Raw genomic sequence first — 27,626 nt, forward strand, 5'->3', positions numbered from 1 at the left:
TCAACAGGGAGCCCCGAATTAGTGATTGAGCCGTACCTCGGCAGCGGGGGGGATGCACCAGCAGCCAGAGAAGGTTAGTGGCTCATGCTGTGCTGGGGGGGTTGGACAGAAGGACCCCCTCCTCTGAGCGTGATGTGGCTCCAGCCTTCTCCTATGAATATTGCAGCAGCGCCCCATTTTCACAGCGCTTCCTGACCTGTGCTCAGCTCCAGTGGGCTTTTCCTTCCTGGGGTCCTGGGAGGTGACAGACCCCTCGGTGCCACCTCGGTACCTCTCCCCAGCCTGCCAGCCCTTTCCAGAAGCCACCAAGGCATGTAATAACTTCAGTCTCACCAAAACTTTAGTCATGGGGGATCCTAAATCAAAGAACTGCATTGGAAATGCAGACCTGATTAATAAGCTTTTCCCGCAGGAACATCGCATGGATGGGATAAATCAGATGCTGAGTCACAGGCAAATTGACATCCCTGCATGCCAACTTCGCAGCTTTCCCTGCTGCTGATGGGGTGCCCAGTGCTGCTTTTTCCAAATTCAGGGTAATGCTGGCTGCGAGAGCCGGGAGATGCTGGAGGGGGAAGCTATGGCTCGGGAGCCCTTTGCCATTGCGGTGTTTCCAGCAGTGGGGCCAACGGTCCCTGCCCTGCAAGGGATTTGCCCCTTTCTTGGCAGCACCTTGCCTCATGAACATGATTGCCAGGCACGTCGACCCACTGCAGTGCTGTTTGGCTTGGCTCGTCCACCCAAAGTGAATAGAAATCCATGACGTCTCCTAAAAGTGTGGATTTCTCATTCTTTTCTATCTCCGCTTTTAGGCACAGGACCAGGATCCCATGCGAATGAGGGGAGGGGACCAGCCAGGACAATGGCCAAAGACATCTTGGGGTGGATGGAGAGATCTTCAAGCAAAGTGATGATGGTCCTGACTACCCTTGGATACCAACACGTTATTAACTGAAGAGCTCCTGTGAGTTTCTAACAAAATGCGCTATGAAGAAAAAGAAGTTGAGGGACATACCAAATATATTGCTGTTTATCTCCTGGCAGCTTCTGCTAATTTTTACTAAATGAAAGGCTTCAAGTATCTGGCCACACTCCCGAATGCTAGAAGCACAGTCTGTTACTTCAGATATAAGGAGAGCTACGAGTCAGCGCCTGGCAACATGGCTAATCTCCCCAGAGTGTGTTATGGATGGGGGAGACTGGAACTTGAGGTAGCTGTCAGACCTATAATTAAAAAAATGTGTTTCCTTATAGAAATTTCTTTCCATTGTCAGGAGAGATGGAAATACAAAAATCTCATTTATCATATTGCACAAACTTGGTAGACACTCAAACCAGAAAGCTCCAGCCACACCAGAAATAGGAATAGCTCTGTATACTAACCTAAAATAATGTGCTGAGCCTTATCACTGGTGTGCAAAGCACTGGCAAATCCTTTCCTGAGGGCAGTGGAAGGGCCGTAAATGGGTACAGGGCTCTACAGTCTCTTCTGAGGGGAGTTCTGGGCCAACTTTCCAATTAAGAGCAATAAAATGATGGAAAATCACCATTTATGATGCAGAGCTGTATAGGACCTGGACGCACAGCAAGGCTCTTGGCAGCAGCACCATGCACTGGCTGTACCATGGAGCTGTAGGCAGTTCAGGAGCAGAACAAGGCTTTTATTTACTCAACAAGCGCAATAAACATTAATGTTCCCATCAGTACAGCTCTCTGGAGGAAGGTTTGCCTTCCAGTGCACGGCTGCCTTGGACAGCCCAGCCATTATCCCATCCCTGAAACAGGAATATGATCCAGGCTGCGATTCCCCACTCTGGTCCTCGAAAATCAACCCATTAGAGGCTCGTTGTGCAGCTGAGAGTTAACAAGCCGACGTGATAAATCCGAGCTATATATACCAGCCCTAGCACTGTAGTGACAAGCAAAAACAATGCAGCAAAGTCACTCCAAGAAGTTTTTTATGGGTGAAAGTCCAGATATATTTTTTTTTTAAGGGAAAGCTTTATTTCTGTGGGATTTGATTAGGAAACCAAATACATACATCAAGAAAGCCATTATTTTGACACCTCTGAGCTCCAGGCTGCCTTTAATACTAAAGGCAAAAGAGCATAAAGGGGAATGTGAGTAGTTCCTGTAATCTATCCATGAATTTATATCAACCTTATTTCTACAGTAGTTTAGTGCTTACAGAATAACTTCAGAACCAGCAACCAAATATTTTAACCAGTATTGAAATTGTTTTGAATTAAAGGAGAAAAAAATAGGCAAGTAAGCGTGCCCATTTTCCATTCCCGAAGACGGAGAATACAGAAGCACAAGGAAAAAATTCCAGTAAAACTATATTTGAGAATCTTTCTCTGGGGAGTGTTTAGATGACGGGTTATTTTTGTCATACTTCTAATGGGTGAAATTAAACCATTCTGCATTTTTGCCAGAGGTATTTACATGAGACACCCCGCAGCCTCTGGACATGAAGTAAATGGGCACCGTGGCCACCGTGCTCCCATGGGAGCAGCCCTCGTCGGGTCAGGCTCCGAGCCTCCTCTTCCTCCCCCTGCCCTGTGATGGCCCCATGTGCCCGGGGGCAGGTTCTGGCCTGGCGCCTGCCCTGGGTGGCCTGGGGACAGATCGGAGTGGGGGCTGAGCCAGGGACCCCCAGCCCCGGACTGTGAGGCTGGGACCCACAGGCTCCCGTGAGGCTCCCACGAGGCCCTGTGGGGCAGGCAGACAGCTGCACCCGGGGCCTGTGGAGATCCACCAGGCCCAGGCCTGGGGCAGCCATGTCGGTGGGGCCTGCCCTCAGCCTGCTGGGCCATGCCCCCCCACCAGGCTCTCCCCACAGCGAGGGGGCACAGGGGAATGCTCCCCCCACCCTGAGCAGGGCTTATCCGTCTCTCTCCATTTTCCTCCTCCCCACAGGGCAGTGTGGCAGCATGGCCACCGTGGGGTTGGAATGGAGGCTGTGCGTGCCAGGGCCATGGTGAGGGCCGGGATCTCCCAGTGAGGGTGTCAGCTGTGAAAAAAACATGAATTTTAACATCTGGAACATCAAGGAGATGTTGAGCACGCCAACAGCCACCGGGTGAGCTTGGGCTGTGGGGTGGGGTGGAAAGATCACGAGGAAATTGTATATAAAATTAAATGCTTTGCGTGTTTGATAGTGATGGGGTGAAACACATCTAGAATTGATCTATGGTCCATTACGGTCTGGTTAATGGTGGCTAATGAGCCTCCTCCCCGATCCTGCTTGTGCCTGCATTGCTCCCAGCCTGCCAGGCACTGCCATAGATCCACCATTGCTGGGAATTTAAAAACCAGCATTGGCTGAAAGCTTGTTCTCTGATTTATTTGGGGTTTATTCAGGGAGGTCCTGTGGCCTATCTATGCCTAATTAGATAAGTTAAATCGCCGTGTGCAGAGGGTAGATAAAATGAATTGTGATTTGCCATATTGTTGCACATTATGTAACTCTAAAATTATTCCATATCCTGCATTTATATGCATGGCTTAATTTTTTTCCCAGCAGAAGTCAAAGAGTGGCTAGAACTCCCCACATCTACAATATATAGTGAAACAACAAAAATTATTTGGATGTAAACATCTGGAGAGCAAATACGTAAGACAGGCTGCATTTTTTACCTTTTGCATTACGTGGCTGAAAAAGACAGCAAGATTTATCCCTTGTTTGACTCTGGAGAAGCTAATTGATGAATTTGGTCCTCTGAGCCTCTGTTAGTTAAATAACCCACTTACATAACTAACTGTTGTTCAAATTCACCGTTTTAGTCATACTGTCTCTTTGGCCTGATATTACCACAATGATGGATCGTAATGAAAACATAATAGTAGTTTCCTTGCCCATTATAAAAATACTTGTCATAGATGTATGAATTAATTGAATTTTGCACAGATGCAGGGGTCAAAGGGGAGCCAATTCAGGGAAAAACTTGTTTATATTTGTCATGGGTTTGTCTTTATAAATATGTGTTGCATAATTCTGTTGTCTTCTTGGTACCTGCAGATTTCTGTTTGGTTTTTCTTGGTTTTGGTTTTGGTTTTTTTTTTGTTTTCAATAAGTTGCTTCTAAGTAGTTTGAAAACCTGTGACTTTCTTTCTGGTCAGAGACTGAGCTGGGGAAATTTAGATAATATATAAAAATAGATAATATTCTACATAATAATATATATAATTATATATTATTGTAATATATAATATAATAGCTATATTAATTATACAGTAATAATTATATTAATATATACTATATCAGTTCTATATAATTAATTATATATTGAATTAATACAATATAATATATAAAATTTATAATAGAGATTTTTTTAATACATAAATCATTCTGTGGAGTTGTGCAATAGGAAAGGAAAAGAGTGGAAGAAGGACAGGTGCCTGTTTGGAAAGGGATCACTCAAATTCCTTCCTCCTCCAAAGTATCCTGTCAGCTACAGTCTTCCCTTTTAACTCATTTATTAATGCAGGAAGAAAATACAGACAGAATTTTAACACCCACTTCTCAGCATTCCACATTTTTTGCAAGTGAGTTCAAAAGGGTCAAATAGGGCATAAAATGTTACTGAAAATGCAGCTGGGTTTTTGGAGGAGTTAAGAAGGGGGAGAAAGTTCTCAGGAGGAAAATTAACTTCTTCTAAAGGAAAAAAGAAGTTATTCATAGGAGTGTGTGCATGTGTGTGTGTATTTGAAATAGGGGAAAAGGTGTTGATTACTTTTCCCTGGCTCACTTCTGTTACTAGAAATCTTTCTCACCACAGCAGGGTATGCTGTATGATCCCCAGAATACTGTTTTTCAGGGAGCTTTAAAAATGAAACATAAAATCAGCATATAATCTAGGCAGGGTGTGAATCACACTATGAGTTCTTTGCAAGTTTGAGTCAGGGTGTTACTTCTGTGAGCAGCTGCCACCAGGTCCCTAGGAAATGCAGAGCTCCAGTGACGCAGTACCCTCATGGCAGTGGTGCTGCACAAGCCCAAGATTGCTCTGGGTTTTATTTGTTATCTATCTGTCAGACACACATGTGCTTCTCTGTAACCGCTAGCAGCCTGAGAAATAGGGTGGGGGAACCAAAGTTGCTGTTTTACCTGTTTTTATGTATGAATATTGACATGACAGAGATCTTAGAAATGTGGCAAAGGGAAGATTATCTAGTTGGACACTGCAATATCAGGGTGCCAGTTATTTAAGATGGTGGGAGGGGATCATGTGGATAGACTGACAGCTATACAGTGGAGAAAGCTTAGGCCTAATTTAAGTGTATCAACAAATGACACGATTTTTGTGGATTGAAATGCCGGACTTCATTAGGGAAAGTGCTGTGTTAGAGCAGCGCTGCTGCCTGCCCAGCCAGAAGGGCAGGTGAAGAAAGATTGCAGAAGATGTGAGAACAGCAGCTGTAAAAGCGGTGATGCTTCAATCAGCCTTTTATCGACTGGATAAGCGTCCCTGGGGCGTGATGCTGAAAGTACATTTCCAGACACCATAAATACCTGCCTCAGCCAGGGAACTCCCAGGGGGACAGACGTGTCTTGCCTTGGCCCTGAACTGAGCACAAGAGCCGCGTTCAGGATATTACTCTTTTAGTGCTACCACGAGAGTGACAGTAGTGAACTGGAGTCAACATCTCTGCAGGAGCAACAGAAGCCAAAAAATCCACTACTGTTTAATTTCAAAAAAGACACTGACATAGTCATAAGGAAGCTTGTTAAAAAGAAATTAAACTGGACACCCAAAAAGGTTAAATGCTTGCCTGAGGCCTAGAGATTAATTAGACTTCATGTTGAAGCTCAGAACAAATGCATACCAGCTATCAGATCAGACATGAGAAGGACCAGTACCAGACTGGCATGGTAAAGAAGACTTCTGAAAATGAGAAGGCATCCTTCAAGAAACGAAAGACAATAAAAAATAGAAAAATAGAAACCAATATATTATGATTTGAAATTGAAGTTATGGGAATTTTCTTATTCCGTGAGAAAAGCAGTAACTTGCTAAAGGCATAAAAGCTACTAATATACCTACTTCCAAAGACATCAGAAGCAGAAAGCCTGCCAGAGAGTGTGTAAGGCCAATATATGATGAAAATATTAGAGAGGCATTCAAAAGGAATGCTGTAAGTTAAAGCCTACTTGGGCCACTACTCTCTATAGCTTATTTCTGCTGTTGAGAAAAAACTTCCAAATTTAAGAACCTTATTCAATCCATTATCCCATGAAATTCCATCCCACATAGCAGGGCCACATATTTTGAAGTTGCCTTGAGGTCCCAGAATAAGCACAAAATGAAGGAGACAGCCAGGACAAAGACTGGGAGAGCAGCTGTAAAAATCCTGAACCTTGGAGGGATGAGAAACCGGGGCTGTAAGTGCAGACTGGAAGATGGCTTCAGACTTGGGGGGGGGGCGGGGGGTGGGGGTGGTGGTGTGCAAAAAAACCACTGTCTCCAGATGTCTAATTCTTCATGTGGTCAGGGATATGTTTTGTGAAAGTAAACAGGGCTGCTCCATGGAAATCCCAGTCTCCTCCTAAGGAAAAGGCCCTGTGTGAACCGCTGTGGCTGGCTCAGGACAAAGGGCTAACATGGTTTCCAAGGTGAGGAATGTCTGGACAGTATTGAATCACAGCCGAATGAATAATGGAGTGGCTCATAGAAAGTAAAAATTACCTTGAGGAATTAAAACAAGACCAGAAGGACTTTGAGCCTGAAATCTGGAAACTGGAGGCAGTGTTTGAGCTGAATAACTGAGAGGGATATTGTTGTGGTTAATGCATTGGGGCCAGTGCCAAAATCTGTTTGTAGAAATTCCTTTTAGGATATGGCGCAAATGATTTGCAGCAAGCAGGTCATGCTATTCCAGAGGACAGAAAGCAGAGTAATAATTTTATGCTGTGGCCATTTGCAGTGAAGAGATGGCAAATGGCTGGAAGCTGCAATAGCAGCTAAAACTCCTTGTTTTAAACTCCTCCAGGCCCCTGGATGCTGAAGTTCCTCTGCACCCAAAGCCAATGCTGATCCTTGCTTATTTTCTGAGCTCATTGGCAGGCAGCAAATAGTGACGATGAGAGCAGCATAGCAGAGCTAGAGACAGTTCCTATAGATACAGACTAAAGCCAGGAGGAAGAGCAGGCGAACAGTAGCTCCCAGAATTTCAATCGGATTTCTTGTGATACAGCCCTGGTCACTAAATGAGGAGGAGCGGAAAGGTCTGGGAGATTTTTCTGGAGGGGAATCAGGAGAAGAGGAACTTTATGGCACTGATCCTACTCAAGATTACTTCCAGGAGAAAAAGATCTCTTCTTTGGGAAAGAGGCTTTACTGCACTTTGAAGAAAAGTGTCAGGAAGACGTAAATGAGATTTACCCACAGTGCTTGGGAAAAAGAGGGATGTTGGCATAGGTTCAGTGGTGATGACAGAACCAAATAAAATCACTTACAGCAGCAGCAGCACCGCGGATAAATGTTATTTTGCAAATTGTAGAAGACTCAATTTGCTTTTCCAAATGACTCTTAAACATTGGTGTTGGTGTGTAAGGATGGATCCAAAAAATGGAGTAAAAATTAACCATTTTAAGTATGACCGATAAGGCCTATGACAGTTTATAGTTATGAATTTTTAGCTTGTCAATGCCCCTAGAAACATCTAGGAAACACAAGAAGAGGGTATTTATTGCATGCTGTGTTTCTCTTGGGTTGTTGTATCTGACAGCTGTTTTGGGGCAAGGCAGAACCTTTGAATGAAAAGTGAACATTTGCATATGGTTGTGCTAAAATATTTGGAAGTGGAAATTGGAAGTTAGAAAAATGAAAGAAGCTCCCAAAAGATCTAACTTCTGTGGAGGGGTAATTCCCACTGACAACAGGGAAACTGAGACTGTGAAGAACTAGCTGACTCCCCAGATATGCAGAGGGCTGCAGATTTTTTATGTCACACTCATGTTACAGAAAGGGTTGGAGTTGCCAATATTGCAATACCTTGCATAAAGTTAGATGGGAAAAAGAAACTGTTCCATCAGTCAGCAGAGGATGATTTAGTATTTTTTGGCACTGACAAGAACTTGTCTTGCATATCTAAAGCTGGTTTTGCTTTGGACACGTATGCTAGTGCCAATACCACAGGAACATTATGGAACAAACGCATGAACAACTTGGGGAATGGCTCGTGTTAGCAGAAAGCTAAAAGTTCTCCTGAGGTAAACTATTACATCACCTAGGAGAGACTTCTAACTGAGATTAAATATCTAGGATGTTTCCTTGCTGTTTATAAGGAAGGGTTTATATTTAGGACAGAGCATGCATCCCTGCAGCTCAGGCATCCTGAAGGGAGTGGTCAGGTGGTTAGAAGAGCTGTGGTTGCCTGACCATGGATCTGATCACAGATCTCATCATGGTTGTCTGGTCTCACCGTCAGGGATAGGCCTGGGACAAGTGTGGCCAGGCTGATGTCTTGCCCAGATAGTCTTGTTAGTAAATTAATTGCCGGCAGTGTTAAGCAAGGGAGAAAGAAATCCATTGCTCAGGACAATGAGTGTATTCAAAAGAGACATCTGTTTTGTCTCCCTCCAAAATTTGCAGAAGTACCATTGTTCCTAAACCAACCACTGAGGTAGTGGACTTAAGACAGAAAAATAAGGCTCCGGAGCAGCCAACAGCCACCTCTGGTCATAGTGTCAGTGCTGAGTGAGCCTGGGAAGTCATTTGGTTCATAAAGTCCTCTCAGCTCAATACTCCTCAAAATACCAGTCATAAAACTGTTTGTTACAGGAATCTTGTACTTCAGGCATTAAGTAATGTGAAGGGACTGAAAAAATGAGCAGGTTGTGGGATGTGATATTCACCAGTTTTACCAGACACTTTCAAAGGGGTTTTAACAAGACAGTAAAGCACTTAAAAATTATAAAAAGCCTTCCTTAAACTAAGAGGGAGCTTTTTTCAGCTAGAAGACAGGAGGATTTAGAAAACTGGTGCAGGACATGTGATACTCACATTGCAAGCATGGGTCCTGCCCATGCAGCCCGTGTGCTCACATCTCTCCCTGACATGCTGGCTGTAGATTAAGAAAATTATTTTTTTTTAGAAAGCTTAGCTGAGATGGAAACAAGAAGCTGTGCTAGTAAAAGTTGTGTTCAGATTTCTTTCTTAGTAGATTTGGGGTCCAGAGAAAGATCAACGGAGAAGGGTTTGAATCTCCCAGACAGATTTATCAGGCTTTTTGAGAATCCAGAAACCCATACCTCATCTATTTTTGCCTGCAGTTCAGTGTACTCAGTGAGCCTAAAGCCAAAAGTATTAATATGATATTGTCACTGATACCACCATATAATGAAGAGGGAGACTAAGCAGTTCAAGTACTGCTACTAAATCCCTTCCCTGATGTGTGTATGATGTTTGGGCTCCTTCCAAAACTGGGGATTAGCCAAACACATCACTGCTAATAAATGTTGGGGTGATCATCTTTTGTTATACACATGAATTAGTTTCCTGTTCCTTCTCCTTTACTTATATGATTTGATATGGAAGAAAAACCCTGCGTAAGAGTCTTTTTAATTAACTTTGGTCTGTAATTCCCAGTTCCAAAGGCAGCAACACATCTCTCCATTTTGGTAGCTTAAAAACCAGCAAGAACTGAGAGTATAAACCTGGCCCAGCTTTTCTTATGTTTGGACCTAGCCTATGCACTCCATCAGACCTTGTGGATGCAGAGCAATGGAATAGTATAATGTGAAAAATTAAAAAAGTCTGTATCTTTGCTGGCAAAAAATTGAAGCCAGCCTCCGACACAATAAGAAGCAGTGCAGCTGTGCAGGGAAACCCTTGTCTGAGGGAAGCTGGTACTGTGCCACGAGCCTAGTCCATAAAGTGGTAGAAGCCATGCCTCTGAAGAGAAGTAGAATCAGAGCAACACAGCACAAAGTCAAGGCTAGCTGGAAGAGGTTTATTTGGGCAATGCTCAGGGGAAAGAAGAGAACTTTTGAGTAGTATGTTACCATGTTTGAAATATTTCTAACAGTCCAGATCAATTTGTCCAACCATATGCTACCTATTTATTTGTTGTTCCAGCATGTCAGACTTAAGGTATCTGGAGAATAAATGCCCAAGAAATGTCAACTATCAGAAAGGTTTACTCTGTTGGAACTACCTTCCAAGTAAGCTGAGCAGCATATGAGTTACAACAGAAATTATTATCCAGAGTAGTGAAAAGGGAGAGACCTGGCACTTGCTAGGAGCAAACCCCATGGTGTCCCTTAAAATAAGACTGACTGACAAGGCAGGTAGGATGAACTGAGTTAGCTGGCCAGTCCCAGTTTTGGCCTTCTGGCTGCAGGACCTGCTGGAGAAACACCTTCACCCCTGCAAGGTGAATGCAGAGCTACCACACTGCATTTGTATGGATGCAGCAGTTTAAGATAAACCAGTTGGCTTTGCATAGCAAAACCACATGCAGTTAAACATATGCAGTTATAGGAACAGTACCCTCCAAGTGGAGAGTGAAAATGAATATGTTGGGATGGGCCATGCTTGAACAGTTCCAGCAGGTCGTGTAGGGAATTCTCTCTTTGGCTTTTTAATTGCTCAAGACTCATTCACAACCTGCTCTGCTCCATTTCAGGCCTAATAAGTTTTCCATCCGGAGCAGTGCTCCTAGTGACTACTCAAGTTTGAGCGATTCTCAGCTGCTCTTCGGCTCCCAGTTCTGCCCGGAGAATGTGCAGTCGGCAGCAGCACCATTGGAGCTGGGCACACAGCTGGGACAGCACAACTCCCAAGACGTGAGTCTTGCTCTTGTTCAGCCCTGTGCAGGCACGCAGCCACTATTCAAAGTTAATGGAAAATGCTGAAATCAGGTCGTACCAATTGCAAATGTTAGTAACTGCTGAAATCAAGTTAACTTCCTGATACATACACATATTTATTGTGACTAGACAAAGTAGCAGCCTGGTCAGCTGAAAACCTAGTATTTATAAAAGATTACTATAAATTATTATTGAGATAGGTATTATTTTCTTTAATCACATTTTTTTAATTACTAAAACAATATGAAATTATTCTCAAGCTAATGTCTTTAGACCATCTAGCTAAACTGGAATATTACATCTATTCCTCTTTGAAAAATGTGGTGTTTCTCTTCATTAGCTTTCTGCAAGAATGACAGAGGCATTCAGTATTTACTTCCATTGACTGAAAATTAACTTGCTGTATTGTTGTTATGGCAGATGCTTGAATGATTTTGGGTTAAGAACTTCTACGCCCAAAATCTTTCTCCTGCAGCATGTGGTTTCTGATGTTACCAACCTCACTAAAATAGTTCCTGCACCACTAACAGAGAGCACTGGAACCGAATGAAGACACCTGAGAGCAAAGATTAAGAAAGAGCAGTGGTGCCAGCTCGGTAGCCCTAGGCTGTCCTTCAGTTCCAGATCCCATCTGCTGTCCTCTGCATTTTACTGAGTATCTTGTCTATTAGCTGCAGCAGCTTTTCATCAGACACAAAAAAGGAAATTCACTCTCCACAGTTAAAGAAGAAAACTTAATGGAATTTGCATTTTCTTACGTTTTAAGGAAAAGGCATTTCCATTTTGGTCACACAGTGTCTGGAAAGTTTGTAGAATGAAGAAGGTCTTTACAGCTTTCATATTAATATTAAATTTCTTGTTCTGAAATGTATATTGAAGCATGTGAAAAACTCATCTACACTCTGGTGGTGTTGCTAGTTGGCAGCAAAATGATGTCATCCACCAGGAAATTCAATAGGGTTTTCTTTAGATTCCTGTACAGGGAGCTCCCACTGACATCTTTAACTTTTCAACAATTCCAGAAACACTGGAATTCATTTATAGTCTCTGTGTTGAGCATACAGGAAGAAAAGCTGTACACCTGATGATCGCAACCAACTGAAAATCCTCAAGATTGGGAGAAAAGCCTGAGTCTGGAGGAATTCGGGCTGGGTCTCAGTTCCACAGGGAGTCAATCTAACTAGGTGCACTAAGTGAGCCATAATCTCATGAAATGCTTAATCTCCTCATCCAGTCTAATCTGTCACATCCAATCACTGTGACCTCTGTCTGCAAAGCACTTGGTACACAAATGTTTTTTTCTAATTAATGTTCTGATTATTTTTATACTTCAACATTTTTCTTTCTTTTGTGCAACAGAGTGAGCCCTGTATTTTTACCAAATACCAGACAAAACCACTGTTATTTGATGAAGATACAAAAGAAAAAGGTTCACTTAATTTTGGTGCAGGAAGAGTGAAAAGTGTCTTGGAAAATTTTGAAGTGAACAGGAACAAAATAAAGGACAAATATGACCGGTAAGTAGACATCCATTGGAAATTCTTTCTGTGCTGGTGGTTATCACTCCCTGTAGCTCCTTCTTCCCCTCTTAAAAGTCATACATGACGTAGCTGCATATTTCTCCAAGAAAAGTATCTTTTCAGGTTTTAAATAATCTCTGATTGGAAAGAGTCAGAGGATAAGAGAATAGGGTTTATTTGCAGTGCAATTTATGTAACACACTCAGCCATAAGCCACAAGGAACAGCAAAACTCTAACCTGAATTTACCTTTGTCCTTCTTTATCTAATCAGCAGGGTTTTTTCTGTATTGATTCTCGCAAAAGCCCATATTTCTCAAAATTGTATAGACTGTTGGTGTTGTGCCACAAGCGGGGTTCAATACGCGGTGTGCAATAAGCCAATCTTACACACAGAGCCGAGATATTTATTTATTTCATGTTTGTGCAAAGATGGGTGCTAGGTGATAATTCCACAAAGTTAGCACACCACACCAAAGAACTACAGTGTGTTTGTCCTGTTACATGATTACTAAAAACCTGCCTAAATTTACCCTCATTGGTTGGTAGTCACCATCTCATCTACCATTGGTTAGTTATATTTAAATTAGCCTCACTTGCTATGTAAATTAGCAAGCATGCTCCTTGCAGGTCAGGGCGGGGAGTTCTTCCGGCCTTGAATTGAGTTGGTGGTCGCGATCTCCCCCTGCCACCTTTACCTTTCTCCCAGTTCATGCTTCTTTGGCGATCATCTGGCCTTTGGTGCCTTCTGGAGCAGGATGTTTCCTTTTTATCAGTCTTTAGTTCCTCTTCAAGGGCATAATCAAGGTATGATACAAAGTAATCAGGCCTGCATAGTGAAACTATTGAGTAATGGTCCTCCATAAAGGATAAGGCATCAAGTTTAACCCTAAATTAAGCAGTATCACTGCAGCCTAGGCATTAACTCAAACATATGGCTACATTGGAACTGGTCAAAGGGACTCTGAGGACAACCTTCACATTTAGGCCAGATGAGGAGATTGCCAAGCATATTGTGTGCGGTGGAAGAAGCAATGATTACACCTTTATAAATCTGCGCCTATCTAGAATTTTACTTGTATACAAGATTTTTGTATCTTGTGGTTTTGGTAACAGACAAGAGTAATTCGCTAATGTAATTTGTATCTGCTCTTTGTCAGATGTTAAGAATTAAATGTACGTGTAGGTCCTAAAGGACTTTAAGGAACAGCTAACCATTTGAAGCTCAAAAATGAAAGATGGCAAACTCCCCGGTCCACCTATAAATAATTCTTAGCACTGTACATTTTGTAATGTAACATCCAAAGTGAAACGTGCTTTTATTAAAAGCCTTTGATCAGATCAGGCTATGTATCTCTTTCTCTTTTGCAATGGGCACTATGCTTCTGATAAGGCAAAATTTGATTCTCTAGTGCGTGTTAGAGAAGAGGAGTATTTTTTAAAATGAATTATGAGAAATGACCAAGTAGTTTGAAATATTTAGGCAGAACTCTTAATTATCCTTTATTTCTTCTTTAAATGAATTCTGCTTCTTCCTACACTCCAGACTCATTCTCAGATTAGAAGCCTGTTTATAGAAATAGCTTATTATCTTTACAAAGTTAAATGTATAATTTATTAATTTGTATCCCCTGCAAGTTTGACTAATAAAATTAATATCTTCCTTTCCATAAGGCTAGAAAGATTTCAGAAGCCCTGCCTAATTCTCATAAGTAGAATCTACCTGGCCTCCACCTTTTTGGTTGTTGCAATTTGGATCACTAAATGATTGATTTAAAATGACCCGAATCTTCAAAGAGGAAATAGGTTATCACTTTGCTTAGCAACTGTCCTTGCATTTTGGTTTGATAGGTTAATCGTGAATATAGCCTGGTTCCTCACAGGCTCGCTCAGCTTAAAAGGGTGGATAACAGAAACCACAAGCATAATCTCAGGAGAAAAGGATTTGCAGTATTTGTTCTTCCTGGCTTGGGCTTTGTTGATCTGAAGCTTTTCCCATGTTTTTCCCACAGTTATTTGAGTCCAAATACAATACCTATGTATCCCAGCAACTGGCACGCCACCTCCACCAAGGCTGTGTCCTTCTGGAGCAGATAGCACAGTGGTAACACCCCAGCAGCTAATGGACATTTGTGTAAACGCCAACTAAAACTTTCAAGAGAGGCACAAATGCTAGGCCAAAAATGGGAGAGTTAAAAAAAATAATTTCATGTATATGATATATACGTGCATGTGTATATATATTTTTTTTCCTTACTCTATATAGCAGAATCCATGCTTTCCTAAAACAAGTAAGGTGACTGCAAAGGGTTATGCCCCCTGAAGTAAGCACATTTCTGCGCTTACATTACGGACTATGCTATGCCTTGCAGCGTTTCATGTCTCATGATTACTGTGATCTTTTCAATTTCTGTCTACTTCAGTAACTTACACGTCTGTTTTATACTTGTTGTTTTTTTCATTTTAGTGAGGTTTTAAGCACCTGTATTTCCAGTATCAAAGACAGGCTTCAACAGGTAGGTTAATTCAAATTCAGAGTGCAGAATAATGAAGAGTTAGAAATCATAGAATGTTTTGGGTTGGAAGGGACCTTTAAAGGTCATTGAGTCCAACCCCGCTGCAATGAGCAGGGACATCTTCTTTAGGGCCTTGCCTCAGAGTCAGCAGTGGAATTTCTCTGGGTCTCGGGAGTAAGAACAGGCTGTAATAGCTGTCTGCAAATATCAATTCTTTTTTCTTCTGCCTGAAGAAATTAGTCTACTCTTGAGAACAAGACAATGTGGTCCTACTGTCTGAAGGTGATGGTATCTCCCCCAACACTTTTATAATTAGAATCTTAGAATCATAGAATCATTTAGGTTGGAAAAGGCCTTTAAGATCATCGAGTCCAACCATCAACCATGCCCACTAAACCATGCCCTGAAGTGCCTTGTCTATGCGCTTTTTGAATACCTCCAGGAATAGTGACTCAACCACTTCCCTGGGCAGCCTTTTCCAATGTCTGACAACCCTTTCACTAAAGAAATTTTTCCTAATATCCAATCTAAACCTCCCCTGCGGCAGCTTGAGGCCATTTCCTCTCGTCCTATCTCCAGCCACCTGACAGAAGAGACTGACCCCCCACCTCACTACAACCCCCCTTTCAGGCAGTTGTACAGAGCGATAAGGTCTCCCCTCAGCCTCCTTTTCTCCAGACTAAACAGCCGCAGCTCCCTCAGCCGCTCCTCACAAGACTTGTGCTCCAGGCCCCTCACCAACTCGGTTGCCCTTCTCTGGACACACTCCAGCACCTCCATGTCTTTCCTGTAGTGAGGGGCCCAAAACTGAACACAGTATTCAAAGTGCGGCCTCACCAATGCTGAATACAGGGGAACAATCACCTCCCTGCTCCTGCTGGCCATACTATTTCTGATACAGGCCAGGATGCCGTTGGCCTTCTTGGCCACCTGGGCACACTACTGGCTCATATTCAGCCAGCTGTCAACCAAGACCCCCAGGTCTTTTTCTGCTGGGCAGCTTTCCAGCCACTCTTTCCCCAAGCCTGTAGCACTGCATGGGGTTGCTGTGACCCAAGTGCAGGACCCAGCACTTGGCCTTGTTGAACCTCATACAACTGGTCTCGGCCCATCGATCCAGCCTGTCCAGGTCCCTCTGTAGAACCTTCCTACTCTCGAGCAGATCAACCCTCCCTCCCAACTTGGTGTCATTTGATTATTCAATTATGATCAATTAATTTGATTAACATTATTAATGCCATTTTACAGATCAGCACCTATATATATTTTGAAATCTGTTAGGATGACTGCAACATTTCGTGAGCCTTTTGAGCCATTCCAGATCTCCTTTGGGATTGCAACCAGCAGCTGGACAAATTGTTTCAAGCAACAGATAAATAGCCATTTTCAGGCTGTTTGATTCCATGAGTTGCAGTCATTGTTCTGTGGCATTTGGGGTTGTGTTTTTGCAAATAAGGAAAGGGCAATGTATTAATTTTCTCATTTACCTTCGTTTTTGCAGCTGCAAGCATGCTTGGACAAGTTTGGAGAAATGTTCGATTCACGAAACAAATCCATTTTGGTTCACCTAGAAACCATTTCCAAGACATGTAAGTCCTTTCTGTATTTCTGTTAACAGCAGAGGGCACAGTCAAACTGCCGAATGTCAGCATGTTGTCTCCAAGCTGGGGTGAACTAGGCAAGTCATGCCACTCACAGCTGCTCTTCATAAGGGAGAAGAGCAAGTAAGACTTATCTGTGGTATGGACTTGTCCATTTTTCCATTCTTACTCTGTTATATTCTCATTTTCTCTGCTCTCTTGTACTGTGTCAGAGAACTTAGGTGGTGTGTAGTTAGGCGCCATGCGTGCATAGATAAATGCAGCTCTATGTTCTTGTGTTCTGCCTGGAGTATGATAATTTTTAGACTATCTGGAGCACTAATGGAATACACACAGTAAAAATAACTTAGATATTTATAACCTGAGCATCCAGTTTCATCCATCCATTCCAGTTTTTTAGGGCTTTCTCAGATTTTCACATGTTAGTTTGAAGTTTTCCATCACTCCTCTGTGCTTGAAGTGATCATATTTCTGATATGCGCAAAACTAGTACTGCTCATTTCTTGAGTAAGAAGCACATAGTGAAGCACGCTATTGCCATGATAAAAAGGTGACCCCCCCCCCAAAAAAGCCAATAACATAAAATACTTTTGAACAGCTCTGTCTCTGAAGTGGCTAGTCACAGCAGTCTTTACTGAGGGAAAGTGCTTCAGAGAAATTGTTTCTAATTTGGCTTAGATCTGAGCCTTTGAGAGTGCATTAATTTTTAATGCTGGGATAATTTTTTATCAACACCCTGTCAGGACTCTGCTCAGTGGTTGCCCTGCTTTGTGCAAGAACAAGAGGCCAGTTTCAATACATGTAAGAAACGTGAAGTGAGTTATACCTTGTGAGATCAAGGTAGCAGACTTTCACAAAAGCACTGTAATATTCACCGTGCAGTAAAATGTGGCTTCCACGAAGCACAGCTTTGACAGATACCCTTTAAGTCAACACAGCCCTCTTAGGCAAAATGAGTGGGGTCTGGTGCATTCTGCTCGAGGTCGTGATAGCCTGTAGGTTTGAAATACCAATCTTGTTATACTAAGAACACTCCCTTGCTGTGCTTGGCAAGTGCTCTTGGTGGGACCTTAATGTAAGCAAGAATCTGTCTGCTTTGGCCAGCACAACAAGCACTCTATTACGCATTTGCCCATCTCCTAATTACTTCAGTGCCTCAACTTGTCCACTCTGCAGCAGGACTTTGCCTAATTTGATATACCTCGTGCACAGAAATTGTTGTCATGGCACTGAAAATCAAATCGATTGTTCACGATTCCCCCTCTTCATTCCATACCATTTGCTCAACTGTCCTGTTACTTCTCCATACCCGTTTTAAATAAATGTGCCTTGAATGAAATGAGAAACCTCCCAGAGGTACCTGCTGCTAGATTTTCAAAGCAATTGAAAAGAAAAATTGGCACTTTCTGTAATGTATCATGCTGCAGAATGTTGAATATATAATGAAAATAATCACGCACTCCACAATGTTGTTTTTTTTATATTTCTGGGAGGTTCATCTGTCACTGGTTAATTGCTGATAAACACTGCCATTTGACTGGTATCACAGTGATGGATAATTAAGTTCCCACTAAATAAATACCTGCGTTAGAGCCTTGAAAAGATCCCACCTGAGGCAATTCCCTTGAAAAACTGCTATTAAATTCCTAAACTCAGGTGATAAAGAGCTACATTCAGAGCTGATAAAGCACTGAATGCCAGTGGCTGATGATACAGTACCTTGAGTTGTGGGTGACATGGTAGAGACATGGTAAATCATCGGCAGTGGAGGATTTCATATGTAGGAGAGGAATGCAGAAGATTAAGAGGCTTTCATCAAGGAGAGAACTAGTACACCAGGACATTCAAATAGCTCCAAAAAACAAAGAAAGGTGGAACTTGAAATCAAGTCTGTCTTCATTAAAAGCTTAGAAGGAGTATCACAGGCTTCATTTATAACAGTGGGTAGCAAGCACATTTGGCACAGTCTCCATAGCCACTGGGCGAGAACAAAACAGAAAATATTTTTCAAAATATATTTCCAAAGCATTTCCAAATGCAGTTGGGCTGGCATGGTCTATGCAGTAAGATAAAAAAATGTTCCCTTTTGAGCGTTTGTCCATATGTGCTTGCACACAGTGGATAGAGCTGTGTCTGGCGCTGGAGATGAGACAACATTTTCCTGAGCAGCTTCCACAGAGGTACAGCTGCTCTATTCCTTGCTCATATCTCGGTGTGCTATGCACAGGGATGCAAAGAGGCAAGCAGACCCTATGTCCTCAGTTCTTCCACCTTACATAGAGTTTCTCTGGTTGACTTGCCTGCTCATCATTTGCTCTTTCCTTCTCGTTTCAGCTCCTGTAACTCATTTCTTTTTATATTTTTCTCATTTTCATTTATATACCCACACTTATATCAAAACCTTCTATTTTTTTAATACAAATCCCAATTTTCACAACTCAGCCTTCTCTGAACTGCTTTGCTTCTCTGGTATCTGGTAGTTCCAGCTGTGACAACTCATAACAGCCATATCCTCCGCACCACCTTGACTTCATTGCAAATGAGAAGCATATTCCCAGCCAGCATACCACAGGCAATCCTCTGACGCTCCTGCCAGCAAGGGTGGCAAAATAATGTGCAATATGTCCCTTACAGAGGTCAAGGTGATGCAATTCTCTGACAAAATCCAGTGCCTGGTGGACAGTTTTCAAACATGACTTGTTTCAAGACTCCCCAGGACCAGTAGCTGCTGGCAAGGTTTCTAGGGGAATTCACTGTGTTTTTAATGGTGAAATTTGAGCTTGTTTACTGCAAACAGTATGGTCCAGACTGGGACACCCAGTCCAGACTCCCTTATGTTCTCTATGGATTGAAAAGTCAAAAAGTTTAAAACTGATAAAAGGAATGCCTTTCCCATGCAGCTGCTAACTAGCCGTGCAGTGACTGGCAATTAAAGTTGTTGACATGAGGGACTTAACCAGACTCCAGAACACCTCAGCATGGATGGTGAGAGGATGTGTGGTTGTCCTGGTGGATACTGAAACTCCTTATTGTCACACTTCAGGACTTGGGGCACCCTCTGCCATAGAGCAGGCTGAAATCGGGGGGCAGCTCATCCCACAGTCCCCTGATGCAGGTGTCTTCTGCCATACAGCGGAAGGGGACCCAAGCTAAGCAGTCACAAACCTGCCAGCTGATGACTCGGGGTATGTCCAAGCAGGATGCAGCCATGACAGCCCAAATGTCTTGCCTGCTGGCACAGCTCAGTTACCATCCAGGGAGAAGATGCAGCACTCTGCTGAGCTCCATAGCTGTCTTCCCTGCTCGTGTCTCACCAGGCTGATACCACCTCCTGTTTCCCCTGCTGAACCTGGGCGTGGGGGAACCAACCTCCCTCCAAAGCGTTATTTAAAGCCTCTGCACTGTCAGTGCCAATCTCAGGACGAGTTGCATAGACAATGATAGATAGGCATCAGAAGCAGTTGCTGTTTAATATTCCTAGGCTGGGAGGCTGACACTCCCTCCCTTGGCTGCTCAGAATGTAGTTTTCAGTTGTTGGGAGTGCAGCTGCACCTGAGTGCAGGCTGATTTGCAGGGAACTCTGCAGCGCAGGGTGGCAGACCTACCCCGAGGTCCTACAGCCTTTTATCTCATGCCAGATTTCACATTCCATATGTTATTAATGTAAAACAGTAGCATCCGAAGACAATGGTACAGCAAATCAAAACACAGTGATGTTCCAGGTTGTAAAAAACTGCTTTGTTTAGAGTAAAATACCTGAAGAGAGGCGCAAGCCTGTGCATAAGCCACCCATTAACCAAGTAAAGATTTTCCTTCTGTGATCAATTTATTCAGTAACTATCTGCTGCGGGGTTTATTTGAAGAAAACTTTCTCTGAAGCAGCCGTTCTTGATCATTTTCAAAGACAAGAGACTTGATTAACAGGGTCCTTGATCTGATCTAGTTTGGCCATCTCAATGCCTATTCTTTTAAGTCTAGATTAACGCTCATTTTTATTTTGTTTAATAGTGTTTGACAAGTCTGAACACTTCTCTGGTATGGAAGCCAGAGAGGGAAGGAGAGTGCCCCTCCTCTGTACTGAGGGTTTTTTTCTGCAGAATACTCCTACACGTTCAAATGAAACACATTCAAAAGACTGGCAGTTGGTTGCTTGCCTGCAGCATGCTGTGCTGAGTCAAATGTATGTGCAGATCACAAGCCCAGTGGATGCAGTGCTATTTTTAGACTGAGGATACCATGTTGTAGAAGAACAGACCGACTAGGGAAATCAGAAAGTTTTAAAAATAATTCTGAACTAAAATTAAGTGTATGGGGAAGAGCAGCAAGCTGAGGTAAGCTTGCTGATCTTGGCCTTCCTATATCCTCACTATGTAGAGATAGAAGGTGATGAATTGACATGAAAGGAGTTTCTTCCTTTAGTCACTGCTGCTTTCCTCCTCTTTATAGGCTTGCAGGCAGGGAGGGGCCTGGCAGACTCTCCCAAAACCTGCTCTGGGACTGCAGGTACCCCTTAGGTCTAACCAGGGAGATGCAAAGCCTAAAAGGCCCACTCAAACATTCACTCCACCATTACAAACCCATTCTGCAAGCCACAGCTTTCCCCTGATGATTTGTAAAAAAGTCTAAATCTGTCAGAGCAAAAGACTAAAAGCTTAAAAATGGCAGTGAGAGAGCAGGGATGACCGAATTGCCTGCAACAGCAGAGAGCTTATTCGTTGAAATAAGTGCAGATAATCCTCAGAAATCAGCCATGCTCCTACGGAGAACAAGGCAAAGCCACGTGGTGATGGGCATCCTGAAAAAATTGAGAAATTGCCCCCGAGCCTAGGTCCGGAAGGTGGTTTAACTTGATGTGTGTGAGGTAGACGCATGGACAGGGCAAATGCAGGGTTCTTTCTCCCAAATGACAGCAGCATTCACTGTGGCCAAGCATCGCTCCTTCGAAGAAAGGCAAACAGAGTTAAAAATACAGCCTGGCACAGGGGTTCCCTGCTGCTAGGAGGCAGCTCTCGGCAAGGACCCCATCCCTTCTCAAGCAGCAGCCTTGCTACACTGGAGCAGCCCCTCCAGCCCCGTGCCACCAGACACCTCTGGTTTGCGTGGCTGAATAAGCCAAACTCTTTCAATCTCCTTTCATAAGAGAAGATTATCATCTAAGCACTTAATTATCTTGTCGCTTTTCTCTGCACGTGTCCCAGTTCAATCTCTTTTTTTCCTTGCACGTATATGGCTAGGACTGCGCACAGGCTTCCAGCCACCCTGGGGTGCACAGCAGTTCCCATCAGCCAGAGCTCATGCACCACTGCATGCCACACTGCCCTATCTCACCTGTAGCCCCTCGTGCTGGCATTTGTGTCTTTGTGTCACCTGCTAATTACCTAAATGCCCACTGGCTTTTGCACCCAGGTGACTACAGCAGATTTTAAGCAGGTTTGGCTCATGAGCAGGCCTTGAGGAGCACCTTCCAGAGCTGCCTTGTCCCCTCATACCACCCATCTCAAGAGCTGATGTTGTCCATTTAATTGAGGCTTATCCACTTAATTTTTCTCAGCTTTTTTCATATTTCATTGGCTTGGCAATGCTTTGTTTTAGCAGGAGTGCTTTGCATCCTGTTTTGTTCCAACCGGCCAACGTTCCACCCCAGCCACACTATCTGTACACATCTTCCTTTGCTGTTCACAGGAAAGACCAGGCGTGTTCAGCGAACAGCTCTTTCTCTCCATCCTAATTTATGATTTTAAAGGAAGACTGCTGTAAGATTGCTAAGGATTTTTCATCTCCACATAGGCTGCAAACTGCATTCCCATGCTGTTGTGTATTAGGCACAGCAGTGGTTCCTCTAAGAATAATTGCAGCTGCATGGGGGGAGTTATATTATTGTCCAATCATATAACACAAATCCCCTTTTTTTTTCAGTTTTTCAACAAGACTGACTGAAGCCAAGAGCATCTTGCTCCAACTTAAAACCCTCCCAGGGTGCCCGTGCCCCCACAGGACACTGCTGGGGCACCCACTGCCTTCCAGCTGCAGCTGCCTGCTTCAGATGGTTTCTGATCCCATCTCTTCCTGTGCCCAACAAATGGAAATCCCTACTCTTTGCACACTCCTTCATAACTTCCCACTATCCCTTCAAGCAGCTTTCCTTCAGTTACCAGCCTCCTGTGCATTTCTGACATGGTTCTGGTTGCACTTCTTACCCATTAACCTCTTGCATCTCTGTCTTGTTAACCAGCAATACTATTCTTCCCATCACAGGTTCAAGCTCCCATTTACCATCAGCTGGTTACAGAAGAGGGTTGGTTATACTGGGGTGAGTCAGCTATACTGGGGTCCCCCTTCCCTGGCCATGCCTGCTGTGCAGTTGGCAAACACCTAAGCCTCAGCCTTCCTTGTGTTGAGCCAACCAAGTTTTGCAGCTTCGCATAGCCTTTCATCTCCAGCTGCTATATAAATAGAGTCCAGTAAATGAGGTTTGGCCTATACGCAGCATCTTATAAATTTCAAGTGCTTTGCATTAAACATCTACCCTATTGTTCATCGCTTGGGGCTCGGGGAGATCTCAGCGGGCAAATCACTATGGTTGCACAGCACAGTGAAGTATTTCATGCCAAGCTGTGGAGGAAGTAGCCACAGTATTGATAGTACTTTATTCACATTTACAAATGAAAGACCAAATGTGGTTTTTATTGATTTCCCTGTTTAGTGCAAGATGCTCTTCAAAGTCATTGTGCCTCAGTGCTGAAAGCTCTGACAGATAAAAGCCAAATGGAGCAGGCACTGCTGGAGATGGAGAGGAGACTTGCAGCCGTAAGTGCAGAAATTAATCTTTTATTCTGAATCCTCATTCTGAACTTCTGCTTCTTCAAAATATTAACTGAATATTAAATTGCCTTCGAATGGTGAATTATAAAGTAGGCTGCTCCTGTTATAATGAAGGGGGGGAAACATATTAAAATGCTAATTCTAGGCCAATTATTGACTGATGCTTACCCAAGTGCTAACACTGCTGTAAGCTAACAGTGCTGTAAGCTCTGATGAAACCCTGGTCAGTAAGAGGGGAGCCCAACAGTGCCCTGTGGTGGCAGGCCGCGATGGAGCACTGCTTCCTCACGCTGGCACATGCCTTCGCTGGAGGAAGTGGTGTAGTGCATGCCTGCAAGGGGAGAGCATCTTGCAGAAGTGCAGTGCCTTGTCCCTTCAGCTGGATGTTTTCCCAGGGAGAGGAAAAAAGAGGTGAAAAAAGAACAAGTGGGCGTCAGAGACAGAAGAATGAACTGTCAGAGACAAATAATGAACTGTCAGAGACAAATAATGAACTGTCAGAGACCTCCTGAACAAGTCTGGTTTCTCCAAAGGCCCTGCTGCAGGAATTCCTTTTGACAAGGATGTGTCACACAAGCATGTGAGGAGGCAGTGCTCCTGGGAGAGGGGGCACACAGTGGGTTAGGGGTATGCCCCAATCCCTTTTGTGGGACAGTTTGAGAAATTACACAGGGAGATACAAATTGCTGTTCTTTGGGTCAATACCCAACTTAAGGGGTCTAATTGACACATAGTACCTGAAAGTTTCTTGTTTGAGTACTATTATTGCACCTTTTAATGTGTTGCTTACTGCTTCTGCTCTGCTTGCTGCTTCCCCAGAAAGACGTGGAGATCTTGGATGTGAAATCCAGTGTCCAGCTGCTGAAGGAGGGCCTGGAGTCACTGCCAGCTCAGCTGAGTGATCAGCACCTGAAGCTGTGTGAAGAACTAGGCTTCCTGAAGCTCCCTAACGCTTTAGCTGAGCTGTACACATTCATTTCCAGTGCCAGACTCCCCCCTCATGTGGCAGATAACTCTTCCCAGACCTCCCCTGGCCTATGCCATGACTCCATTCTGGGTAAGGAGAACATGTGCTGGCCATGCTGCCAAGGCAGGGGGGTTTGCAGCCCCTCAAGTCGGTCTCAGCCCCCCTGCATGGCAGTGGGGGAGCAGCACGAAGACTCCCCGGTGGGGAACCAGGTCACTGGGGATGGCATATCTAAGGGTGACCTAAACACAGCTTCGGAAGGGAAAGTCAGCCCCATTGCTACAGTGGTGTGTGGCAGAGAAAACACCTCGTTGCAGGAGGTGAAATACAGTTTGGAAACACAGAGCTGTGCTAACCAACGTTGCATGTGCTGCACTAACAGTCACTTTTTGGGGGGTAGTCAGAAGAAACACTGTCCTGTACCCCAGGAGGTACCTCTACCAACTCCATTGAGGAAGGCTGTCAGGAGAGGCAATCAAGGATTTGAACCCATGACACCATCACAACAGAGGCAGCGGCAGCCTCAGGTTTGCCACCTTTCAGTACGAAAAGATACGCCTGGGCAAAGAGACAATAACTGGGCCACAGACAGCGAGGTGGAGAATGCAGCTGCAGGGAACAAAGCGAAACAGAAGCCAGGAAGGATCCCCCAGAATAAAGCAAAGGGGAGGAAGAAAACGTGCCCCACTATGAGAAAAGGCGAGCTCTCTCGATGTAGTGACGGTGGGCTGAAGCAAAGGAAGGCAAATGGGATTATTGAGTTGGAAAGCTCCAGAAAAAATTGCTTTCCCAGATACACGGTTGCTCTCAATTTAGGAAGCTCTAACCCGGTTTTTGCAGCTCCCAGCCAGCAGATCCTCAGCAGTGCTCAGCTGAGGCTTACAAAGAATTTCCCAGCAGTGCCATGCTCCAATAAAAGCCTGCAACAAGTTGCAGACAAAAGAAAGAGAAGTTTGGAAATTAAAAAAAGAGCGAATGTTTCCAGTGTAAAAAGGAATCTCTGGGATTCCTCTCCCCAGGAGAATGTATTTTCCCTGTGTAGCACAATAGGTGAAAAACAGATGAGCTGCTTCAGTCTCCAAAGCCCTGCAGCTTCCAAGAAACCACGTCCTGTCAATACGCTGGCTCAGCAGAATACGGCCTGTTGCTCTTTAGTGTTTGATAGTGATTATTCTGATTGAAGGGTTTTGTTTTGTGGTCGGAGTCCTCAGCGCAGGCTTGGCCATCTCAGTCGCAGTTTATTCCTCTAGGTGTGTTACCTGCTTAGTCAGCGACAAGGCTCATGCCTGGATGTTTGAAAGTGTTATTGCCCACTTTGATATATTGTAAGGGACTACGTGGGATATTGAGGGGAAGCTCTCCCCTGACTTGGAAAGCTGGTGGGATCTGTATTGCTTTATCCTCCCACTCACAGAGACGCCACGGGCTCCGATTACTGTTGTATTTAAGTAGCAGGGAAGTACCTGCGGAGTCTGCCGACGTTCACCGGGGAGGAGAGGGCTGGCAGAGCACAGACAGGCAGCTCAATCGGATTTAGCACTGAGATCTACTTGAAACTTTTCAACTAGATAGATGTAATAATATCTCTGTGGCCAGAGGCTTTACTCTGTTTCTCACTCGTAGTCTCTGTGTTGGTTTGTATGTCTTAAAGTTCGGCTTTTTAGCTCCCTAGGCAGTAGTAGCATTGTTCTGGTTGATTTCGATAAGGTTCGGATTTGTCCCAGGAGTTGTTTGTGAGCGTTGGAGAGGGAAAAGTTTAGCTGAGGAAAACCAAATCCCAACATCTCAGGTTCATCAACTGTTGCATTTCTCCTTTTAGGCTGAAATTTCTTGGTTTCAGAAAATTCAGGAAATTATTTAATTTCTACTTTATTTGGCTCTTGTATCTCTTGGCTCATCAAGGAATGGTCCAACATCATACACTTTTCAAGGGCAGTGGTTCTCAAACAGAAACCAAAAGATGTGACGTTCAAATTGAGCAGATGAAGTCACTGATGAATAGTTCTCGTCCTTCAGAAACCTGCACGTCTCTAGTGAGGAGTCGCTCCAAAATTTTCAAGTCAGAAAGGACCAGCCTGCTCACTGCTCACCTCACCTGGTGTATACAGCAGCGAGATTGTTGGGTAGCCCCAATTCCCGCAAAGCAACTCTTTCCAGGGTACCCAGCTGTGACTATCAGCAGCTTCCACTGCTTCAGATATTTGTATCACGTTTGATTTTTTATCTGAGATGTTACCAGCAAAAGAAGCATTTCGGTGTTGCCAAAACAGGTCTATTGCCACGAATCCAACCAGTCCAGCTTTGTCGTCCTGAGGGGGAAGACTGGGATCCCTTTTTCCTGGCTTTAATAAACTCATTCTATCTTTGCCAAAGTCCAGTGTCTTTGTGTTGGTTTTTCAGGAGAGGCAAGGTCCTGTTTCAGTGGGTGAGCAGGCGGCTGCTCTTCAGCTCTTTAACTCCCCCGGATCATGGAACTGGGAGGATTTGTTTTTTTCAACTCCTCTCTGATGTTTAAAGAAAGAAACCTCAGCCCTTCCAGTTTGACGTTGGTTTGGTGATGTTAATTAGCAAGGAGAAGGCGGCAGGGGCAGGTGTGGGGAGTGCCCGAGGCCTTGGGGACCCCCCCCTCCTCAGGTCAGCAGAGGGGCCAGGTGATGGCTGCTAGCAGCAGCCGTTCATTTCACGTTGCCCTCCTTTACCTGCCCCTGCCCAGCATCCCCAGCACAGTCTTTGCTGGGCAAAACCTGCTCAGTGGGGCTCGCCACCCCTGTGTTTTGGGGTCGGCAGGGACGGACACAGGCCTTTGCACAGCCCCCGGCCTGGACGCTCAGCCCCGGCTGCACCGCAAGGAGCTCGGCAGCACATGGCTGAGCTTGGAGGGACCTCTGGAGGTGTCTGCCACAAGCCCCTGTGCTCAGCCAGAGCAGGCCCCGGCTCCCAGAGGATGGAGCACCCGTGCCGTGGGGTGCAATGCAGGGCTGCCCTGGGGACCCCCGCAGCCCCCCACCGCATGAACACAATGGCAGACAGCAGCGGCGTGAACAAAGTCCCCGGAGAAAGGAGGTGTAATGGCAACAGCGGCCAGCGGTGCTTCCTCCCGCGCTGGCCACCTCCCCGGGGAAGCGGGGGGAAGCTCTCGGGTGCCACCCTGACCCCCATGGCCCAGTCCCACACCTGTTCCCACTGAGGGTCTCCTCTGGGTTTTTTGCTGCCAGCAAGAGTATTTGTCCCAATATGGCCGTGACGATGGCGGCTCCTCTCCCAGCCTTGCTGGACAAAACCAGAAGAAGCATGTGTGCTGCCAGCTCTACTGTGGGGCCCAGGGCTGGCATCCCCAACCAGGAGTCACCGTGCTCCTGCGGAACACAGCAGCCTTACCATGGCAC

General features: G+C 44.5%; 1 protein-coding gene across 1 annotated transcript; it reads left to right on the forward strand.

Moving 5' to 3' along the window:
* The first annotated feature begins 416 nt into the window (after window positions 1-416).
* On the forward strand, window positions 417-26,605 carry IHO1 (interactor of HORMAD1 1). Its single transcript, XM_069812077.1, has 9 exons — window positions 417-536; window positions 813-964; window positions 2,920-3,082; window positions 10,633-10,792; window positions 12,176-12,333; window positions 14,802-14,850; window positions 16,352-16,439; window positions 23,155-23,258; window positions 24,093-26,605. The coding sequence occupies exons 3-9, from the start codon at window positions 3,027-3,029 to the stop codon at window positions 25,419-25,421; spliced, it is 1,944 nt and encodes a 647-aa protein (XP_069668178.1). The 5' UTR covers window positions 417-536; window positions 813-964; window positions 2,920-3,026; the 3' UTR covers window positions 25,422-26,605.
* Window positions 26,606-27,626: the final 1,021 nt, after the last annotated feature.

Source organism: Haliaeetus albicilla, chromosome 24 (genome assembly GCF_947461875.1).
Source record: "Haliaeetus albicilla chromosome 24, bHalAlb1.1, whole genome shotgun sequence".
In the NCBI taxonomy this organism is placed as follows: domain Eukaryota; kingdom Metazoa; phylum Chordata; class Aves; order Accipitriformes; family Accipitridae; genus Haliaeetus; species Haliaeetus albicilla.

Excerpts from the sequence above, each read along its gene's own strand:
- IHO1 (XM_069812077.1), top strand. The coding sequence starts at position 3,027 with ATGAATTTTAACATCTGGAACATCAAGGAGATGTTGAGCACGCCAACA. Across the intron at positions 14,851-16,351 it reads TCAAAGACAGGCTTCAACAG|CTGCAAGCATGCTTGGACAA; the intron begins GTAGGTTAATTC and ends TCGTTTTTGCAG. Across the intron at positions 16,440-23,154 it reads AGAAACCATTTCCAAGACAT|TGCAAGATGCTCTTCAAAGT; the intron begins GTAAGTCCTTTC and ends TTCCCTGTTTAG.